This window comes from Ips typographus, linkage group LG16 (genome assembly GCF_016097725.1).
Source record: "Ips typographus isolate SLU linkage group LG16, UJ_Ityp_2.0, whole genome shotgun sequence".
NCBI lineage: Eukaryota > Metazoa > Arthropoda > Insecta > Coleoptera > Curculionidae > Ips > Ips typographus.
Window position 1 is genome coordinate 9,539,226 of NC_138437.1, and position 22,646 is coordinate 9,561,871.

Here is a 22,646-nt window from a genome sequence, read left to right on the forward strand (position 1 = left end):
AATTCGGTACCGAATGATTAACGCAGTTTGCTCTCCATATAACGAGGGGTGGCAAGAAAAAAATGTCGAAAATTTGAATACCAAACCCTAATCAGGGCTTGCTTAGCATAATTGTGTTTCTCCTGTTTAAAATTGTACTCCTAACCGTATGCATAACGTAGGTCCCTAGAGCTATTAAGTATGACAACAAAGCGATAGAATAAACAAGGTACATTTTGTCAATCTATTGTCCTTAATGACTAATGGAACTAAAGCTGGAGATATAATCAGTACGTCAACAATTATTATCGATTATTCATTAAAAATACCTGCATTGATATTAATTTGAACTCCGGTAAACAAGTGGAAAAAAAAACAAGTTTTTCAACTGGAAATCTAAATTGCCAGTGGACAGTGGACAGTTCGGAATTACCGCGACTATTGTGTGACGCTCGTAAATATCTGGTAAACGTGATAAAGGGGAATTATGTCACGATGATCCTAATTTAACTTGCCTTCCATAAATTTCTGTCACACGCTTGTCAAATTTTATGTTTCCTATCAACCAGCAGAACTATTTAGTTTTATCGCTGATGCCTAAGAGGCAAATTCACATTTAGTGTGAGGCACCAGTATGGCAGCTGCGCTGTTTTTTCTAATCAGTAAATCTTATAATTAACCTTTATGGTTTTAACTGCACCTGGGATACAGAAAGCGGAAATTGATCCTATTACAAGGTAAGTAGTGTAATAACACTGAAAGTTGGTGGCCGGTGTAGCATGTTTGGCTGACATTAATTTGCAGATCGAATCACATTTCTTCTCGACCATCACATTTTCACGTGTTTAATGCAACTACACGCTAATTTTTTGTTATTATTAGAATTTTAAATTACATACTTTTCTGACTTACTGGGTTCATTATCAGAACTTAATCATATAAGCTATAAAGTGGATTTTATCTGATTATCATTACTTTCATCCTACAATGCACCCAGCTGGAAATAACCTAGATGGGTGTAAAGTTCTTTATTGAAAGAACAATAAAACGGTCCGTTTATCACATGAACCAGTGGAGATAAAGTATCAAAGGCTAAATGAGACAAAAGTATAAAATTCTACCGGAAAAAGGAGATAACGTGTGTTTAAAAATTCATCAACGCAAGTAAAATATCGAGAGGGAGTTAGACAATAGACACGTTATTTAAAAGTTTAGCCACACGAGAACTGCTGGCTTAATATTTGAAGTTAATAAAAAATTCCCGTTAAGCCTTTAGAATTGTCAGAAAGAATTTACGAAACTTATCAGAGCACTCAATGGCATCTATAATTTAATTTCTTTACGTTTTGTCTTTCGCACTTCACGAACTTCGTGACTTGCATCAATCCCCAAGTCGGTTAAAATAAACGAACAAAATGCAACAATCTTACCTTTCTCTCTGTCATCACGTAAAGATGCATAAGCTGGGAATCAAAGTGCAAATCCTGATTCACTGGAGAACCTTCTTCAACAATTATGTCGCCATATTCCAGGGCAGATGTTTGCGATTCCACGACGACCTGAAACGGAAATTAAATTCCATTTATGAAAGGGCATCTGAAACCACAGGCGTAAATAAACAACACGCATGCATGCTATCTACGGGCTGTTGGGCATCATCCTCCTAGCATAGAAATTCCTCTCTTATCAAATGATTTTTTACTTTCTTTAGGTACTTCCTGAAATGAGAAATTTCCATCCCTCCATTAACTGGAGACAATATTATTCATTGAGATTATCATATGAATCAGTAAATGTTGATATACGACCAAAAAGAGATTACAATTAACCTTAATACCGTAGAAATCGATAGTAATACGTCTTAGAGTAATGGACACAATTTCACTTCACCCAATCGGCGCTAATAGCGCTTAATGTGTTTATCAGAACTGTGTGTAGGTAATCCGAATTGGATTCGGATTTTGGCTGATAATAAATACATACACTAATTGTGCGTCGGATATTCATATTACTCCACCGATATAAATGCAATTAATTTGTTGAATGGCACATAAATATTGATTAGGTGTTACAACAATTTTTTTGTAATGCAAATTATTAAAATAACAGACAGAAGTTGGATGAGCGAAGCATTTGGAGGGGACTAAATAAAACCACGGCCAGTCCTGTTGCTTTCGTTTAAAAGAGGGTCAAAACAACCCCACAAATCTTCGCCACGGATAAATCCACGTCTCGAGATATCACACAGAGCCGACTAATTATCAAAGTATCAATTGCTTGGAGCCCAAATCGCTTCAAGCTCGACATCGACATATCGGCCCAAACCAGTCGATTCAGCCTCGCACGCTTAAACAAAGAGATTTATACAATTTGTTCTCGCCATTGCCATTCGACGTTTGTCTTTCCTAATCTGCTTTTGTATGTCTCGCTACTCTCGAATTCTATATTTTATTCCCCGCTGTCGATCACAAAAACCAACGCGAGGCATTCGATAAAGGACTCTGACAGATACCCATTATAATTATTTATTCACCTGATGATGCCATCGATAAATCGAAACAGTATTTATACTGTCTGTTTTTCGCTATTGTTTAATTTTGTTTGTGACAGCCCATATTGAGTATTTACTTCCAACTAACTGGTTATCAATACAAAGTGCTTACTTTTTTCAGATGTCCAGTACTGGTGCCAATGAAGACGACAGTGAAATCACCAGTAGATGTGGCAACAACAGCGGTAAGTCTGGTATTGAAAATCAGAACGGGAGAAGTTAAAACTGCTTGTTCTCCTCCAAGTGGTGTGTTGACGTCCAAACCGCAAAAATCTTCTCCAATTGAGGATAATTTCTGCAAAAAATATAAAATTATAATATGGTAAAATAATACCTAAATCTAGATTTAAGTCACCAATCAGATGTTTAAAAATGTGAAAAGCCGCGAGAGAAGATTTAAAATAATTAAATTGTGAGGTAAAACGAAGCTGCCGCGAATGTGAATATACTCTTTGGAACACATTTTCCTGGTTATTCCCGAAGAAAGCCCTTTGCGGAATTAACTTTATAAAGAAAACCGCAACCAGCACCGTGATTGAATTTAGAAGTACGTTTTCTGTATAGAAACATTTTCGAGTAAAATGCGTGGGCACTCAGTTTAAGCAAGATGGAACACCATTTGTTCTTTCACCTAAAATAAAGTCCGAAGCAAATGAAATTCGTGCACAAATTGAGCTATAAAGCTGTTTCGGTAACTTTAACTCTAAGAACTTCTATAGAGCAAAATGGAATTAACTTACAACTCTACCTGGGCGTTTGAGGTCAAGATATTATTGCACCAGGTGGGAATACGCAGAGATGAACCACCCCAAATTTATTACCGAACCTCAGACCTTTCTGACAAGATTATTTAGCTTCAACCAGGGAGTTTTCATATCCTTCTATATTAAGTGTGGATGTGCGTGTCTGTTTTCTGTTAAAGTTACATCGGTTTCGGTATATATGTCTGTTTCCATATTTATAGTTTACTGCATTCAACAGATCAGCTAAAGAAGAATTAGAACTTTCGACCTTTCTTTACCACCAAGTTTTGTAAGTTTTCCAATCTGGTGAAGAAAATTTTCTTGATTTTAAGAAAATTTTGGAATAAGGATGCATGTGAACTTAAACAACCTTAAAAATGTTAGAGTAGATTGTGTATAATTTTTACAAAAAAAAAAACAAGTCATTGATAGTGTCAGTTTTGATGACATTAAAGAATATCTTATATCTTATATATTTTAGCATAGACATTCAAGTTCTGTTATAAAGAGAACTAGATGAAAAACTTTTCTTTTCAAGTTAAAAGTGGCAGGTTCTAACAAACTAGGTGCATTTTTACAAACTTTCCTACAATGTGAAGAAAGAATTAATAAAGCAGCAACATAAAAGCGGGAATTTTCCGCTAAAAGTGTAGATTAGACTGGATGTTTGTTTATAAACAGAGACATTGTGGGCAGATAAACCACACCTAAAGACATTTAAATATATCCGTCAGACAGGATATGCTTGATATTTTCATTTTCTCGCTGTTTGCTGGAATGTATGAAAGATGCCTAGACCTGGTTAAAATTTAATTTCGTCTGGAAGACGCATATTTTGAAACAGCAAATGACTTCTCGCAAAGCATGCCGAACTACTGGAAACACAAATACAAAAATGTAACTGTTTAATTTTCGTGTACCTAGGTAAGTGCCAATTTAATTCTTTCGCCGTATCAACTGCGCTATGCAAAAATAACTAGCCGGTTAATTCGTAGCCTAACCGAGTTAACAGACGGTAAACTTTCATTATTGTTGATTTAAAAAGAAAACAAAAACTATTCTTGCGCAACGAATTACAGTTTCACCGTTAACTGTAACACTTAAATCTCTTCGATCGGCCTTGTCTCCTTGAGAATTATTTCTTTACCGTTTTGCTATAAAGTTAACGATCATATAAGTGTAATATCTAGATTAGTGACACCTGTTTAGAACAGTTAGATATTTTTATTTATCTGTATTTTTAGTGACCGTTAGTTTCTTCTCTTTTTTTTTTAAATCAAGTTTTTGGGAAGTAGGTAAGTTAGGTTCGTTTAGGTTCAGGTTCTAAATACGTACAAACATTCATGTGAATCTGTCAGGAAAAGCAGCATTTAAGTGTGAATAGCGAAATGAGGATTCCAAAAATGTACTTAAAACAGACATTTTCTCATTCCAAGTGGGTTTTACAAGCGATTTTGTCACTGACTGTCTTTTCAAACTGTGTTTCTGGCAGTTCAAATTTTGACCACTTTTCTTCCTGACTTTACCTGATTTTTTAGTGTTTTTTATGTCATTAGATAGGAAATTGAATGAGGATTCCAAAAATGTGCTTAAAACAGTAATTTTCTCACTCAAAGTCGGTTTTATGGGTGATTTTGTCACTGACTGTCTTTTCAAACTGTGTTTCTGGCAGTTCAAACTTTGACACCACTTTTCTCCCTGACTTTACCTGATTTTTTAGCGTTTTTTATGTCATTAGATAGGAAAGTCAATGAGGATTCCAGAAATGTGCTTAAAACAGTAATTTTCTCACTCCAAGTCGGTTTTATAAGCGATTTTGTCACTGACTGTCTTTCCAAACTGTGTTTCTGGCAGTTCAAATTTTGACACCACTTTTCTCCCTGACTTTACTTGATTTTTTAGTGTTTTTTATGTCATTAGATAGGAAATTTAATGAGGATTCCAAAAATGTACTTAAAACAGTCATTTTCTCATTCCAAGTGGGTTTTACAAGCGATTTTGTCCCTGACTGTCTTTTAAAATTGTGTTTCTGGCAGTTCAAACTTTGACACCACTTTTCTCCCTGACTTAACCTAATTTTTTAGCGTTTTTTATGTCATTAGACAGGAAAGTCAATGAGGATTCCAGAAATGTGCTTAAAACAGTAATTTTCTCACTCCAAGTAGGTTTTATAAGCGATTTTGTCACTGAGTGTCTTTTCAAACTGTGTTTCTGGCAGTTCAAATTTTGACACCACTTTTCTTCCTGACTTTACCTGATTTTTTAGTGTTTTTTATGTCATTAGATGGGAAATTTAATGAGGATTCCAAAAATGTACTTAAAACAGTCATTTTCTCATTCCAACTGGGTTTTACAAGCGATTTTGTCCCTGACTGTCTTTTAAAATTGTGTTTCTGGCAGTTCAAACTTTGACACCACTTTTCTCCCTGACTTTACCTGATTTTTTAGTGTTTTTTATGTCATTAGATAGGAAATTTAATGAGGATTCCAAAAATGTACTTAAAACAGTCATTTTCTCATTCCAAGTGGGTTTTACAAGCGATTTTGTCACTGACTGTCTTTCCAAACTGTGTTTCTGGCAGTTCAAATTTTTACACCACTTTTCTTCCTGACTTTACCTGATTTTTTAGTGTTTTTTATGTCATTAGATAGGAAATTCAATGAGGATTCCAGAAATGTGCTTAAAACAGTCATTTTCTCACTCCAAGTGGGTTTTATAGGCAATTTTGTCACTGAGTGTCCTTTCAAATTGGGTTTCTGGCATTTCAAACTTTTCTCCTTGACTTTACCTGATTTTGTAGTGATTTTTATGTCATTAGATAGGAAATTCAATAAAGATTCCAAAAATGTTTCTACTTTTAGCAGAGCACAGAGCTTTTAGTTATGCATCCTGAGTGGGGTCCTGATCACACTACCTGATCAATATGTAATAATGTTATGTATGATTTCTGTTTTTCAACTAAGAATATAAGAATTTTTACACCTGGGTCAGCCTAGTATAATATAAGATTTTAATCAGACTTTCTTTGCTTTAACTTTGTCTAAAGTATTGATTTATAATAGCTCTTTTTTGTTATAGGATTCCTAGGTATAATTGTGAAACATCCCGGACAACAAGTCATATCTAATTAGGATATAAACTCCGATAAGAATTTAAACAAAATTTTCTAAAGGTTCTTAAATTACATGATGAATGGAATTTCGAAAGCCCTAAGGAGATATTTTTCAAATTTAAAGTGTATAAGTCGGTTTGCGTACCTTTTGGGGTTCCAAGGCTGTCAGGTTTAACGAATTGGTAGAAAGGCAAGAGGGGTGAAAGGGGGAAGGCGTCTAATGAATATTAATCACAATATAAATTACGCATTATCCTTCACATTACGAACAGCTTCACGTCTTGGCCCAAAAAATGACAAGAGTCTTTAGCCGAAATATTCTCTCGATATTGGAACGTCAAGAGCTATTTGAATTCGATAATTTGAAATTCCAGCTTCGCGGTTAGTTTTTTCGTCTTTCTACTGAAAATTAAAACGTGTTTTTTTTTTGCTTTTTCTCTGAACGATTGGCGTTTCCAGAATGCCTACATATATTTAGTTAATTTTGAAGTTTATAGTATGGTAGATCAGATTAAGGTGTAAATTGAAAAGCAGCGAGCAGGCGGTAACCTACGCTCTGTGTGGGCATTGAACAAAAAAAAAGAGAAAGCTTTCACTCAGTTGGTACTGATTGGTAACGAAACTGCAAACACGTGGATGAAACTTTCATTTTTCAACTTATTTCTCCTATTTCCGAATCGACCGAATTAATAAACCCGACCAAGGGATTTCTCAACTGCATTAAACACCATCTGAATTTCTGATTTTCCAATGTAAATGTAATCGAGTTCAGGATTAGTGGTTTCTCCGATAGTGGGACTATACTGTTTGTTTTAGCTTCAATATAACGTTGTTATTAAAGGATGAAGGATTTTTACGGTTGAATAGTCAGATTCAATCTCAAGGATTACGTGTGTTTGTTATGGCGAGCCAAGAAATAATGAGCTTAATTAAAAGGTCTCTAGCCCAAGTGCCTTGACGCTAACATTGTTAGGGCAAGCCGAACAAGGAGGATAATTTCCTTGGAAACCAGCCGACCAGTTTCAATGGGAAGAAAAAATCCCCAATAATCAAACAATTACTGTTTTTAAGGGCAAAAAACTAAATAGCTCGAAATTAAATTCCCTTGATAACTTCGTGTCTTTCAGAAAAACCGAAATAACAAAATCCTGGCTCCCCTTCTCTGGACTTTTTTCTCTACAGGATAGGAAGCTTTTCAGGTTTGCCATTCTTCTTTTAAATACGCCAGTCACCGCATTTTCAGCTTTTCAATTGGTTTATATATGATTGAAAGTAACTCAAACATTTTGAATGTGTCGCTAACGAAATCCGTTCAGACGCGTAATATGTTTCATATTTCTTGACGTTCCTTCACTTCTGGATCTAATCATGTGGAATAGTCCTCAATTTTCCTCCACCACCTTTCAGAATGCAGGATGTTGTTACAATTACCACTCTCAACACTTATTAAAAGCCAGTAATAGTTCACAGTAGCTGGTCTTTATTATTCTTTTTAATAATAACAATAATGTAAATGTTAATTTCGCATATGAATGCCGCTGGCACGTGCTTGCTGAACTACACTGCTTTAAAATGTTAATTATCCTTTGTAATTGTTATCTGAAATCTTAAACCCTCATAACTAAATTTACGTACATGGCTTGTCTTGCATTACCGGTTCAAAAGGTTAACACAGGCCGGATAAACGGTTCAAAAGGACCTTAGCGATGTTGATGAAGTTTTTGTAAATCTACATCGGAAGTTACAAAGAACAATCGTAAATTCAGTGCCACATTTGTTGTATGAGGGAGGGATTGCAACCCTTTTACTCCTTTGATTTATGTTATTGCTGATCGAACAATAAAATGACAATCTGAAATATCTTTAATTAGCATGTATAGCACTAATAACACAAATTGCATTTTTGACCAACTAAAACTGAAAGTTTAATATTGTAAATTTCAAAGCAAGTACATTTACCACGAAATGAAGCTTCAACATGGATTAGACAGCTGACTAAATCAGGATAGCATTTTCCCACTTTACTCGCTATTTTTGACGGATTTGGTATTAAATTGGACATCAGTTTCAGGTTTATAGTTAATAACACTCTGCAAGCTGCAATATAAGATTAGCAAAGCTTGAAAATTAAACGTGATTTTTAAATAGAATGTGAAATGATGAATGAAGTTTTTTTGTTCAAAAAAGTCAATTTTGTCAGATATTATTTTGACAACATGTTTTAGGGGATTAATTTAAAACTACGCACGTAATAAACTCCATTACATTAATAATAAAAAAAAACTGTATGCAATTGATTTAATTGGCACAATTTATTTATAATTAATATATGCCACACTAAGACTTAAAGTGCTGCTGCTGAAACGAATTTAACCTAAAAACACTAAAAATCAGGAAAATTGCTGAATTAACCACATTTTAATTGCAAGTAAACGGAAATTCCAATTATCTGTGGTAATAGATAAAAAATGCAATACATCCTGCATTTTGCGTAAATTAAATAGTAACAGTGATAAGATTGACACAACTCGACTAGACGTAGATAAATAAAGCATTGTAATATAAACTTACAATAAGCTAGTTTAATAAAGTTATAATATGCAAGCTGTATGCTGGTTTAATTGACGGAAGTTGAATTACAATGTGGGCACACCAACTCAAGAATAAGATTTATGTGTTTTCCTATTGTGTTATAACATCACAGTTGACACTCTGATTACGTTAGTTATTACTGTTCTAATGCCACTGATTTGGCGTATAACTACATTTGTAAGAACAATAGAACCTGGTTCGATGGCTTTTGGAAAAAAAATAATAATTCAAAGGCGGAAATACTCGTAAATTTCATTTATTTGAAACACTACTTTGACCAATGTAAAATTGTGCTCTCAACGCTCTTTGAAAAACAATCAGTACCGACGGACAATAAAACTGTGGAAAGTAATGCAGTTCACTTTTGTGATTGTAATTGCCAGGGGCATTTTCAATTTAGTTGAAAATCACACTAAATATGCGCCATTCGTCAAAAAGGGCATTCATTCGGAATCCATAAAATTTCCAGTATAAATTCGTTTATATAAATTTTCCCGTATTAATAAAAAAGGATTTTCCACCGACTTTCATTAAATCGGGTTATTTCACCAGTTGTACTGTTTAACCAATATTACTGGGGGGACGTTTATTAATATCCTCGTTACCGTGAGTATTGATCTTTTTGTCGTCTTTCATACATTAGCTGATTACATAGTTTTTGTCAATAACTACATTAATATACAAATCGGCAATACAGGAAGTTATACCAATAACACGACTTAAAGAAAACAAGCCAATATATGACTTTACCTAATGTAATTGGAAAATATTTTTTTTAGTGTCAAAAATTGCTTATTTAACCTTTTTAAAAAACATTATCACCAACGTAACATCTGTCAACTGTTAGTAGTAAGTTAGTTACGAAAGTTATCATAAAACTCCATTGACTAAATTCAATCAGTTTGTAGATTATTAACTCGTGAGAGATCTGGTCGTATGATGGAAAAAGGGAAAGTCCATTTACCTTGAGCAACGTGACTTTGAAATGTCTTTTAGTTAAAAAAAACTTTTCAAATTTATTGGTAAAGTTTACTATAATAAAGGGCAAAGTGTTATTACCCTATTCCAAAATTTCCTTGCTGCGGCTTCATATAACTAAATATTTGACGAAGTAATTATGATTTATTCAGCAAGTTAGGGGAGGAGACCGATATTTTGCCGCCCTTGCAAGTGGATAAATTTCTCGTCCGAAGTTTTTTTGCTTTTTGGGGTTAGGGCTTTCAAAGGGAAGATTTGCTGTAACACGACCCGGGTATTAGAGGGAGCGACGCATACAATATTCTTGATACATATAAATAAAATTAAGAAGTTTTTCGTTTTCCAAAAAAGCGGAGAAGGAAAATTAACCGGTAGGTTAAATATCATAAACAAGAAAGAAAAGCTGAATGGCCGTTTTTGAAGTAAGTTAATATTTTTAATAAATAATTCTTTGGATGGTGTTCGCTCGCTATAAGTTCTGGCTGTTTTCAACTTCATGAACCGTAGTAGTCCCCGTGTTGATTTATAATCGTACTTGTATCCTGTAGCCCGATTAAAACTTTGCTGCGTATTAAATTCCGGTTAAATAATTGCTCTGCAAAAAGAAGAGCGTAGGTAGGGAATATGCCACTGTGAAATATGTCGGGAGGGTTTTTTTAACTTTATCCTTGGGGATTAATTCTGAATACTCATTACAAACTGAGGGGGTTCAATAAAAGGGCTAAAAGTCATCTATAGCAAGAAAATCCCCGAACAAAAAAATTATGGTCAACGTCACGAAACATGTGGAAAGTTTCGATATTGATCGAGTTCATATAAACGAAACTTCCGGGGTATTTCTTTGTCCCTCGTATTTCACAAAATTTCCCAATAACATTTTAATAAGGTTATAGGAAACTCAACTTCCATACTAAATTAATGCCCACAATTTTAGGCAGACAAAGTAAAATTCAATCTACCGGCAGACTGCAAACTTGTCAACATTTTCCCAAGGCTTACTTATTACACGCTGGAGACCAATCCAACACTGCCCATCGTTCTTGAACCGATCAATCTCTCTCGTACACACGAATCTGTAGAAAACTATTCCCGGTTACTTCATTTCTATGATGTATTATGTGTTTCTTTTCTAAACTCGATCTTGAAGTTTTCGATACTGTAATGTCGTTGCTTAAATGTTTAATACAAATAATGTCACTTTAATTTCTTTTTGGATGTCTAGCAATACACCAGTATGATGTTGACTAACTTAACTAGACGTGTATCTTAGAAAATCTTTTTAGACTACTTTGGCATACTAATTAATTGAAACTCTACTAAAAACCACTTAAATTGTTAATTATTTTTAAATTATAGTTTTTTTTTGGTGTAGCGGTATAACCAATTATATGGTCTTATTAAAAGTAACAAAAAACGAGAACGGTTTCATTAAAATGTATGGAAATCTAGAAAAAAATTAATGATTAAGTGTGAAACCTATCAGCAAAAGTTTTAGTAAAGATGTGTTTGATGGAAATATCCATTAAAACCTGGATATTTCATTTGTGTATTTAGCAGCGTGGGCACTTAAAATTGAAAAATTGTTAACTAAAAAATGCAAATTCCACTGAAGGCAAATCAATTACGTAAACAAATATAATAAAAATGAAACGTTTTTTTTTCCTGTATTTTTTACGCCTCCAAAGGAAGAATAAGCGGACATTAATATTTATACTTTGAATTTAAATTCTGATTTGGCCCGATGGGAGAAAACGACGAGCCTACTTCCACAAAAAAAACGGTCGTGATGAGAATCAGCGACAGACAGGGAGAACTCAATTTAAAAAAGTTCACTCTCTTTAAGCATTACAAAACTGAATTTATCGGTGGTTCGCGACCCTTTTCTGTCCAAAAATATAATACCCCTTTATTCCATTATTTTATTATTCCACAGTAATTACTGCACACCATCTATTCTCTCTGCATTGTACGAGTAACCAGAGAAGCAGGATTGGGTGTAATAACTAACCAATTATTGATTCAAAGCCCGTTTTAAATAACAAATGACGATATACACATAAATATATACAAGGAAAATAAATAACTGGTATTTAGCGTATGAAATAACAATGAATTTGGTAAATGCAAATGCATTTTCCTAATTAGTGTTTGTCCAACCAGAAGCATTTTAGGATTTGATAGATAAATGTCGCTGTAACAAGACCGAGGCGCAAAAAGTGGTTTGCTAGGTAACCGGGGACCTTAATTACGGATTTTAATTGAGTTATATTTGCTCCGTAATAGTCCAGACGGATGCCCTTAAGGTCCGATGCACCTACGCATCCCAAGATTGTTTCAGCAGCGCTGACCAAACTCGTTCCTAAGGGATATGTCGGGACTGACCGGTCTTTTCAAATTAAACACCCGGCAAATAAAAAAACTCTATGTAACATGCATTTCAGAATTTATTTAGTTTGTTAAAATCAAAATGTTTTCCTCATTGAAATCTGGGAAATGATAAATAATAGCTACATAGAATAATTAGTAACTATTCAGACATTCGTTTGATTTTATAGTTTAACGCAATATGTATATGTGGTTCGCCGTAGGCTAATCTACATTATTGCATATTGGTATGCTAAATTAAAACTGTGGTAACAATTGACTGGCTTACAAAGCAAATTGCAACTCTTTGATGTAAATACTGTTTTAGTGTTTTGGTTAATCATCATAAGCGTTAAAAATATGGTGGAACATTTTAATTTAATTTACTATTCTATTTAAGTAATAAATGTACTTGATTTAGAAAAAGTTTACTTATTGCTGTTTAGAAGTTATAATGTATTTTCATTCAACATTCAGTGCGTCAAGTGACCTTAAAATTGTCCATTTCCATGTGTCAAAAACACCCATTCAGTCACAAAAACGGAAAATGTGTTGTAATCTTCTCTGAGAAAAATGATAACATTTCCTCAAACACTTAACCTTAAAGTATTATAGGATTTGTATTTTAATACCTTGTGAATAGTCTAGACTACTGTACGAACATCTTAATAACCTATTATATAGTAAACAAGGTGATATAAAGGTATTAATTGGTGCTGAAACTAGTAATATTAATTCTAATTACGAATTAAACCGCTGTTGATGAGGAATAGATCAGTAAACTGCAAGTGATTAAACGATATTAAAACTTTTAACAAGGACGTTATCTACCAGAGAACAACAAACCTAAATCGACGTTGTTCGTGCAAACTACTCCAAGTTGCTGATTTCCATAAGGCTGGATGAAAATTAGTATTGTCAGCAACTCTTCCCGATTGTCGCGACTGCCTAAATTTCAGTTTCCCGTATCCGATACATGAAAACATGCTGCAGAATTACTGAGGTGAGCAAAATTGCATCAAGATGTTAACTTGAAGAATATTAAGTAGAAACCTCGGTAAGTTTCAGTGTAAAGTGGTTTAGTGTAAGTTTTATGGGTGTCGCTAGGAAAGTTCGATTTTTTGTTGTTGAATGTCCTAGATGATCTGTGTCCTAAATTTAAACAGTTTTTTGCAAATCACTTAATAATATTTGGCTTGCGAGATGGTATTTCCATTTAACGATTTTATGCAAAACACGAAGAACGATAAAAATGGAAGCATTTAAAAGCGCTAGTAGCTGAACAACGGAACGACACTTTTTATTAGATTTAATTTTAAGTGGTCCATATTTCAGAGGTCATATAATCTTCTTTAAGGTCGGCACAATGTTTATTATAATTTTTATGGGGACCGTTTACGTGGTCGACCACAATAGCCACAACGAGGGTCGCACACTGGCAATTCTCATTTGTATGTAGCAGACATTTTAGAACTAATGAATTAAATGCAAGGGTTGCTTTTCCTGGGTGGAGTTTACATTTTAAAACCATCTTACCAACTTGAATTTTGCATATTTCTATCCTTTGCTGCTGCTTTCCAGGTTTTATGAATGATATATGTACAGGGTTGGTCCGTATATTTCGACAGCTTGTGGTGACTTTATTTTTCTATCTAGAAAATAACTTGTTCTCTTAAATCACCATTAAGATAAAAAAGTTGACATTTAGTTTATTACAAATTTAAATTGTAATTTGTGGCTGCATTTTTAAACATGATGAAACAAATTCATGGCAAATCAATAAAACAATTAAATGTTAACCTATTAATAATATTTTCTGGTAAACTAGAAAAGGCCTTGTAACTATTGTCACTGTAAAAATAAAGTTAAAAAATTCAGACCAACCCTGTACTGTAAAGTTTCGATGTAATTACAGGAAAACTTGTAGCAATGGTTGAAATAAATTATACTTATTTCACCATACAATTTTTGTGCATTTTATAACTCTATGGGGAGTTGAAAGGTTGAAACGAACGTAAATAGAGCTTTTTCTCTAGTTTTTCTACATCTGTGTTGTGTGATGCGAAGGGCATTTCACAGAAAGGAAACGGTAAGAATAACACAGGCGTGCAGTTTTTATCGTTTTACAGCATAACGTGGCGTGCAAGAGATAATTTTAACTTGAAAGTTGTTTAAAAATAATAACGGAAGTATTAGAATGCATCACCAGTTTATTTGACTCGTGTTTAGTAATACACAATGTGGGAGCGTCGATCATATCACCAGATCAACTATGCTAACAAGTTAATCGTATGGAATCGTGATCGAATGATGGTTTGGAACCTTTTTACGGGTTACACTGTAACATTTACCACAATTTTGGGTGCCGGAATGAAAAAGTTACGCAGGTATCCAATTTCCTGCCCTGTCCGCGTGACCTGCATTTTTCGTTTGCATTTTTTCCCTGCATAACAAATTACGCTTTGTGACGGATATTTGCCGGAGTAAATCTTATTCAGCAGATTTGGCCCTATTTAAATTTCAAATTACACACGGCTACGAGATTTCGTACACTTTAATCATAATGATTAACTGCCCTTATTTAGAATACTACAAGTGAAATGATCACCATAAAACGAAGTTTTACTTCCACTCAAAAAGCTAGAAGTTCAACTCTCGAGTTGACATTTTTAGAAATGTAAAGTGCTTAAAGTAGTTACATATTCTGCTTTGTTTTGTGTATTCTTGTAGCGATTTAAGGTGTAAAAACCCCACTAGTCACAATATGCATAAATACATTTAATATTCTTTAGGCTGTTTGATCTAACTGTATTTACTTAAAATTTGATTTCTCCTGTATGTAATGTTATTCTCCAACAAAAATGCAATTCTGCCTGTCAATGTACAATTAAACGTTAACATCTTTTCACCTCTAACGAATAACAAACCAAAAAAATTAATTTCTTTTGTTCCATTGTCCACCATTGATGTAAAACTTCTTTTTCTTGTGTATTATTAATTTATGTACTATTGATCAATACTGTTCTAATTCATATAAAAATACGTTAAACTTAGAGCGAGAAGGGAAAGTGTTGACAACCAAAATCTCCAAGGTGATTGTGGCTTAGTTGGCTATTGTCCTTTGAAACAGGGTCGAAAACATAAGCTTCTTTAGGGTTAACTGGAGTCCATATGAAAGGAAATGAAATAATCGCGTTAAATCTGTTCTCGCGAGGGCCAGATTTTGATAGAAAAAGAAACGGTAGTATAGCAACAGTTGATTTCATTAGGGGATATATTAGTGAAATGGAAGAAAAGGTTCGGTTTCCTTTACCTGAAGGGCTGGAATATTTTATAATTTAACGCGCTGTGCGTGTGAAATAGCAAAGTTTACCCTAATTGGAATTCGTTTTACGCACGTGTTGCAATTTCCAAGCTCGACCAGATTCGAGGGCTAGTTATTAAATGCCGTCATTCCAGCCACTACAGATTATTAATTTTGAAATAAATAAAAGAATTTTCTTTGCAGTGAAAATTCTCCGTGATTTATTTGAGAGGAAATGGAAATTCCTCAAGTTATCACCGACAGAATGCCTGATCAAGAATAGATATGAAAATTTTCTACAGGCGGCTTTATTAAGAGAAATTTCGAAAACCGCATCGACAAATTCCTTCGTACCTACCTAAAAATAATCATAACGCTTAATATTATAAACCGCAGATCACGCAAAGGGCACGTAAATTCCCGTTTCAAAGCCGAAACTTAATACACGCCCCTGCACTTCATGGTTATTGATTCGGAAAGCTGTTCCTTTCTAAAATGATGTTGAAGAAGAAAGTCTGCCCTTCGAATTATCATAAACACGTTAGAACTTCTATGGGGCATCCATACCTTTTATATTTAACTTTTCCCTTTTGTAGCTGCGTAAGTTTAAAACCTATCTTCTTTTCACCGGATATTTTACTTGCATCTATACCAGAAAATCGAATTATTTTCCAACATTCTCTCTATAAAGTTGCAATACGAACGATGATGCACTTTTTACTTCCCTACGAGTTATTGTTTTCAAACGAAGCATTTTTGATAGCAACAGTTTGAACGCAAATTAGATTTCTCTGAGTAGCGCTGTAGGTTCAAAAAGGGCAATAATTATAGCCATCTGCATCAAACCGAAACAACTTTTCTTGAATTTCCCTCAACTCTGAAACTATTTAATAACCAGGAGAGAAGCAATTTCAGGGGGAAGAAAATATCCCCTCTAGTTAGAGTCGTAAAAGAGCAGAATGTGACGTGCCCTTTCCTTTTTGTAAATGATCTTTCTAATGTAATATCGTGTTAGCTAAAGTTTGGCAGATCTATGTTGTACAACGAGCGTAAGGAAACACCTGGAGGGATATTTTCTTCTCTGTAGAAAATATTAGCAGCAAAAGATTGGACTTTTTTCAGGAAATTGTTGATTCCTATTCATTTACGTTTCCTAATAGCTTTACGGTCCTTCTCAGTGCGGCTCGTAGAAACTTCTATTTTTAATGTGCGCCCTGGCGCTTTTTGTTTCTTAAAAGCTTAATACCTAAGAGGATTCTATAAAGTAGAGACTACCTTCAAGACGTAGTTTTTAATTCGTAGTTCGAGGAAAGAAAAATGTTGAAGCGTGATTTTCGTAAAGGGCCGGCCATAAGATCGAATGGGCATATTTACGTGAAAACACATTACGAGGAAACGTGCCCGGATAAAAATTACAACAATCTCAAATTCTATTCCGCTCTCCAGCTACTAACGATGTTATTAGAAATTTAAAAAAACTGTACACTCTGCAGATAACATTCAATAAAAAATTAACGCAACCCCGGAAATAAAAAGGTACTTATTCAAAAGTTCTGCTATATCCATCAATTTAAAGCTGATTTTACGCTCGAATGTTTATTCCCCACAAAAAGGGATCTAGAGTTCGCATATATCTGTATTTACGCGAGAAAAATCCTTGATGCTTCTAAATTTTCCTGCTCCTATTTTCCCGAGAGAATCACTGACAGTACTGCACTCTTTGAACTCAGGAAATTACTTTCTTCTAATCTAGTTATAATTACTTATCTAAGTATGCTTCTAACATATTATCTCTAGTGAGGCTTCCTTGATGTTTGATACTGTACAGGGTACAGAGAAAACGGTAATAGATAGAAAAAAAGTAGCATACGTGTTCTGATCTCTTTTTCTGAGCTGAAATGACTGGCGAAAAGTGGGCGGCGCAAACTTCTTTTGTTTCGAAAATACGGGGGGTTTTTGAAAATTGGTCATTTTGGAACCTCTTCAGTATTTCAGTTGCTCTTAAAGTTAGTTTAGTTTTTTAAATGGTACATCCTATATATTTTTACGTCATTTAATTCTGTTGATTTTTACCTTTTCAACGGTGTATTACAACATATGAGTTTGTAGAGGTTAATCCTGTTATTTTAAAAAAAGACCTATACTAAGCTAAAAAAAGGCTAATATCTAAAATACCAAACAAAATCGGAAATCATATAAACTAACACATCAGAAAATTAAATATTTTTAATAAATCTTATTAAAAATCTAAGTTACAAACAGTTCTACCGTCACTTTAATAAGAAGAGTGGCTATTTCTATTTTCTACTATTTTTAAGGTGGAAGTTGAAAAAACTGTTTATAAACGACATGTAACATGTTAATATGAACATAGCCAAATTTTGTTTCGACTGTGGGTATTTTTATACATATTATTTAGCACTTTTTTGTTAAGGAAACGCTTTTTTTCTAATTACCAAGATTAACGTTTACAAACTTATATATTTTAATACACCGTTGAAAAAGTAAAAATCAACAGAATTAAATGAACTAAAAATATATAGGGTGTCCCATTTAAAAAAATATAACTTAGTGTCATATGTCAGAAACTAAACGTAATAGAAAAAAATTGACTACGCCATTGGATTCTACGTCAAAACTTCTACCGGAAACCGTTTTTCCTTTTTTGATAACTTTAATAGCAAATGAAATACAGAGGAGGTTCCAAAGTGACCAATTTTCAAAAGCCCCCTGTATCTTTGAAACAAAAGAAGTTTGCGCCGCCTACTTTTCGCCAGTCATCTCAGCTCAGAAAAAGAGATCAGAATATCTATTACCGTTTTCTCCTCGGTTTTCTCTGTACCCCGTAAAACCATCGAAAATGCAGCACCCTGTACAGACGGAAATTGTTTTAGTTTACTTTTTTGGTTTAAATTGATATAAAAGTGTAAAAGTTCAGGGGGATATTAAAAATTTGAAATTAATTAGGAAGCTTATGGGTATTACATATTGATAGCACTGCATTTTTAACCTTGTTGAGAAAAAGAATCTTATTTGTATAAATTAGGCTGTCCAACGTTTATAGTTTAAAAAAAAATACAATGGCAGTTGCAGGGGTAATGTAATATTGTAGGAAAACAAAAGTGGGGCAAAAATAGTGCTGATATAATACTGGAGGAAGTTGAATGTACTAATGACGATAAGAAGAGATAATTCAGTAACAAGCTGGGCAAAGTTGATAAGTTGATAATAAAATAATAGCGATCAAACTGGCTTGTAAATCTAGAAATACAATTACCAATGTCCGTAGTTACAAGATTCCCTAGCACAATGAGATAAACCTTTTTCGAAGGCAGCACGATGTAACTTAAGACGTGTTTAGGTTTTTTTTGCGAACTCGGTTGTGGGATAAGAGCGAACAACGACCGCCATTGGTAACTAGGGTCAGATGCAACTGTGACCTTTCTTTGCCTTTCGCACGATGCTGTGACTTGCGGTAAGGTTACCAAGTTCAAACCTACGTGGACATTGTTAGAGATTTAGAACAAACAGTCCCAAATGAAATTCTTTGACACTTCGACAGGGTATTATTGTATCAAAACGTATAGATAAACCGAGACCGGGAGTGTCGTATGTTTTCATAAAGGGAAATAAATTTGTTAGCAGGGAAGCTGAAAATACCCGAAACGGAGTTAGTCACATGCATTCCCATAATACAGATAAAAATGTATGGCCTCTTTTGTATGTGGATTTGTGACGAATTTATGAAGAGTCCCTTTGTTTAGTCTTTTAGGCTCTGTAAATTAAAAAATCGTTATAATTAGTGAGTACAAAGTACCGCTTTGCTTTTAATTAGAAGCTTCCTGTTGTGTGCATCGGTAAAAGTATTAATGCAGCACTTTTCTATCGATCGGGGCTTTAACTTGCTTAAAAAAGCCTTCTCCAGGCAAGCAATTAATTATTGCAGCGAACCCTTTAAATATTAACCATGACAAGAGTTCATAATAATCACAGAAGTAATGAGACGCAGCCTTTCAGTTTGCATTGCCTCGCTCCAGGTGATTAATATAGTTTGGATAAATTTGTCAGGTAACACATGGCAAATTCCTACGATTGTTGTTAAAGGATTCCACCATTTGAACGACAAACAGTGTGGATGTGAAGTCTGGAATGGAATCGTTCTAAATCACACGAAGTTACAGCATAGGTTTGGAATACATATGGGAGATGACTGGCAATAGATCGATGTAGTATATAACGTGTAACATATACCGGACAAGGCGATATTCCAGATACAAAATCGAGTAACGTATTTGAAATTCGAGTTCTGAGATTCCCGGCGACATTTGTAAAACACGACGCCCATGTTTCGGTGCACAATCTCGAACGACGAGGTCAAGCACAAATGTTGAATCACTACTTTACAGGGTGGACGAGAAATTAGAGAAAAGGAGATAGTTACTAGACAATTTTTTATGCACAATCAATTCTACAAAATATCATAAATAATGAGTATGTATGTGTATTACACATTTGGCAGTACATCGTCCATCATTTTACAACAAACAATTTTAAGCTAAAATTTGGAAAACAAATATATTGAAGGCAGCGTTAAATGGTACTGTATTATTTCACCGTTAAAGTGAAACAAAATGAACAACGCGTTATTTTGATGTTTATTTGTCACGTTTTACGGTAAAAGTCATATATTGGCGGCATTTTGCAGTTATTATTCATATATTCAACAGTGCGGCGTGGATAAAAAAGCCGACATGAAATTCAAATTATCCCTGAATTCTAGACCACATTAAAAGTCTAAAATAAATATTCGTTTAAAAGGAATTTAATTCTCCAATATATCGATGTTTTACGGCCGCCATGTACAAACTTAATTTTTAAACATTGTATTAATAAAGACCAAAATAAATCGGATGTTAAAAATTAAAAAGAGTACACGAAGCTGAAAAACATTAATCCTGATAATTCCAAATTAGACACGCTAAATGAATCCGACCCCAACTTTCAAAGGGACTCTTTGGTGCAATATCGTCTGATATTTGGGTTTTCATTCAACGTGTATGCGGGAATCTGCCCATTCAGAATCTCATTTCCAATCTCCCCCTGTTGGTTTTAAAATGAAGGAGACGTTATATCGAATCTCCACCTGACTAACTACATCATCAGGTTTTTTCTTCATAATGGACCTTCCTGTCTACAATTTAAACCGAATATTTGCGCCGATACTCGACCCTTCTTTGTTTTTAGGGGTTTTACGGGGGCCTAAACTGATTGCAAGAGCTGTTTGTTGCAAAATCTTTATCTGGACCAAATTCAATTACACCAGACAGAAAGAAGGACCAAGAAAAACGAGATTCCTATTTCTTGGATCTTGAATAATGAATTTCTCGTAAACCACCTTCACAGTTGCTGTTTAGATCTTTTATTTTTCACTACTTACGTGACTAATTCTTCTTAATCAATGACTTACCTAAAAGAAAAAAAAGTACTTGATTTCTTGTGTTTACGTGTGTAATTGATCATTATATTTTGACACGTCAAGTCACAAACAGTCGAAGAAACAAAACTGTAGTAGAGACATATAAATATTTAAACCCATAAATAAACTGAAATAATCAATAACATTTAATGAACAAACTTAAATGAAACATAATAATTAATAAAGCTGAAGCAAGAAGCAAGAGTTGGCATCTAGTGAATCTTACGTAATTAGTAGTTGAGTTACCTTACAAGAGCAAAAAGAACCATTTTCCCACGAAGAGATTATACAATGAGGAATGAATGACTATATCGAAACGATATTTTGCTAGTGTTCCATTGGATAAAGAAGATATCGAGTTACCGTGGCTTGGTACCAGTAAATTGCCTTTTAGAGTACCAACCACCTCGATGCCGAGGAACTTTCACTGTATGTAGTGCATTGCTATTTATGACGACATAAATATTTCTCCGGTTCTTTATGATGTTCTTCAGCTTCATTGGTATTATACACCCCTCGGTATTTTTTAACACGAGACCGGATGATTTCGTGTTACCCTTATGCATTCAGGGTTACCGCTAGGAATAATAAGGAAGTATATTGGCATGCTTGACAATGAATTGCTGACAGGATGTGGAGGGTTTATCAGATTTTACGATGTTTTTGCAATGTGTATTATTCTGAACCGACATAAAGACAAACCCAATATGGAATTCATTCCCAATTTTTAACGTTTGCAATAATAAGGGTGTCAAGAACAGATCTTGCGAGGAAGCAAATTGCATTAACCTGTGTTTGACATGTGTTCGTTAATTTCAACTAACTGGTTATTTAAACAGCCTCCGGAAATATTAAGATTTCTCTATCTTAATGCCGGAAAAACTTTGGAAATTGTCAGCTGGCCTGAATCTGCAGCCATGTTTACATACATACATCTCGCATGTCCGTTGGATATTTATGAATATATGCATTTCTTTTTGTGGATTATCCTGGAAAGCTTTGGAAATCTAGGCAATATATTCTACGAAAAATAGATTTTGCATGCGGGATGAGCCCTTGTCCAATCAATACTGTAAAAAAACTCCGAATATAAAATCGACTGAAATGTTTGCATCGGAAAAACGATATTAAGTAAAACAAATCTCCCTGTTTTATACTGATGCTGTAAATGGCACTTAAGTGGCTCAAATTATTAACATTTTTATTACATCTTACATCTGCAAATTTTATTCAGCCATTACCGAAGCATAATTAAAAGCTTTTACGCAGGACCTAAGCAAAAATAAAGGTTATCTCGGATACGTTTTACTTTAAATCCCTAATAAAATTCGTAGTTACATTAAAAGCGGTCCATCCGCTGTATAATGTCTGGGAGGAATTCACGAATTTTGTGGGTAAATATCCTTCCATTTTCATTTTCAAAAACAAATATGTACAGAAGTTTTCGATTTTTATTCTATTTTTTAAATCAACATTTCAATTACAAATATGTATACAGAGTGGTCCAGTTTTAAGTGTCAATAATTCACCATTTGATAGCTAATCA

The 22,646-nt window shown here is 34.1% G+C and overlaps 1 protein-coding gene across 3 annotated transcripts in view; it reads right to left on the minus strand.

Moving 5' to 3' along the window:
* The window catches only part of PlexA (plexin A), a 74,445-nt gene that overhangs the window by 9,971 nt on the left and 41,828 nt on the right, over nucleotides 1–22,646 (minus strand). For all 3 annotated transcript variants that reach the window (XM_081993469.1, XM_081993471.1, XM_081993470.1), the window contains exons 3-4: nucleotides 2,643–2,825; nucleotides 1,410–1,538 (exon numbers count right to left, since the gene is read on the minus strand). In XM_081993469.1, coding sequence (XP_081849595.1) covers nucleotides 1,410–1,538; nucleotides 2,643–2,825 — 312 coding nt within the window. The remainder of the gene's footprint in view (nucleotides 1–1,409; nucleotides 1,539–2,642; nucleotides 2,826–22,646) is intronic.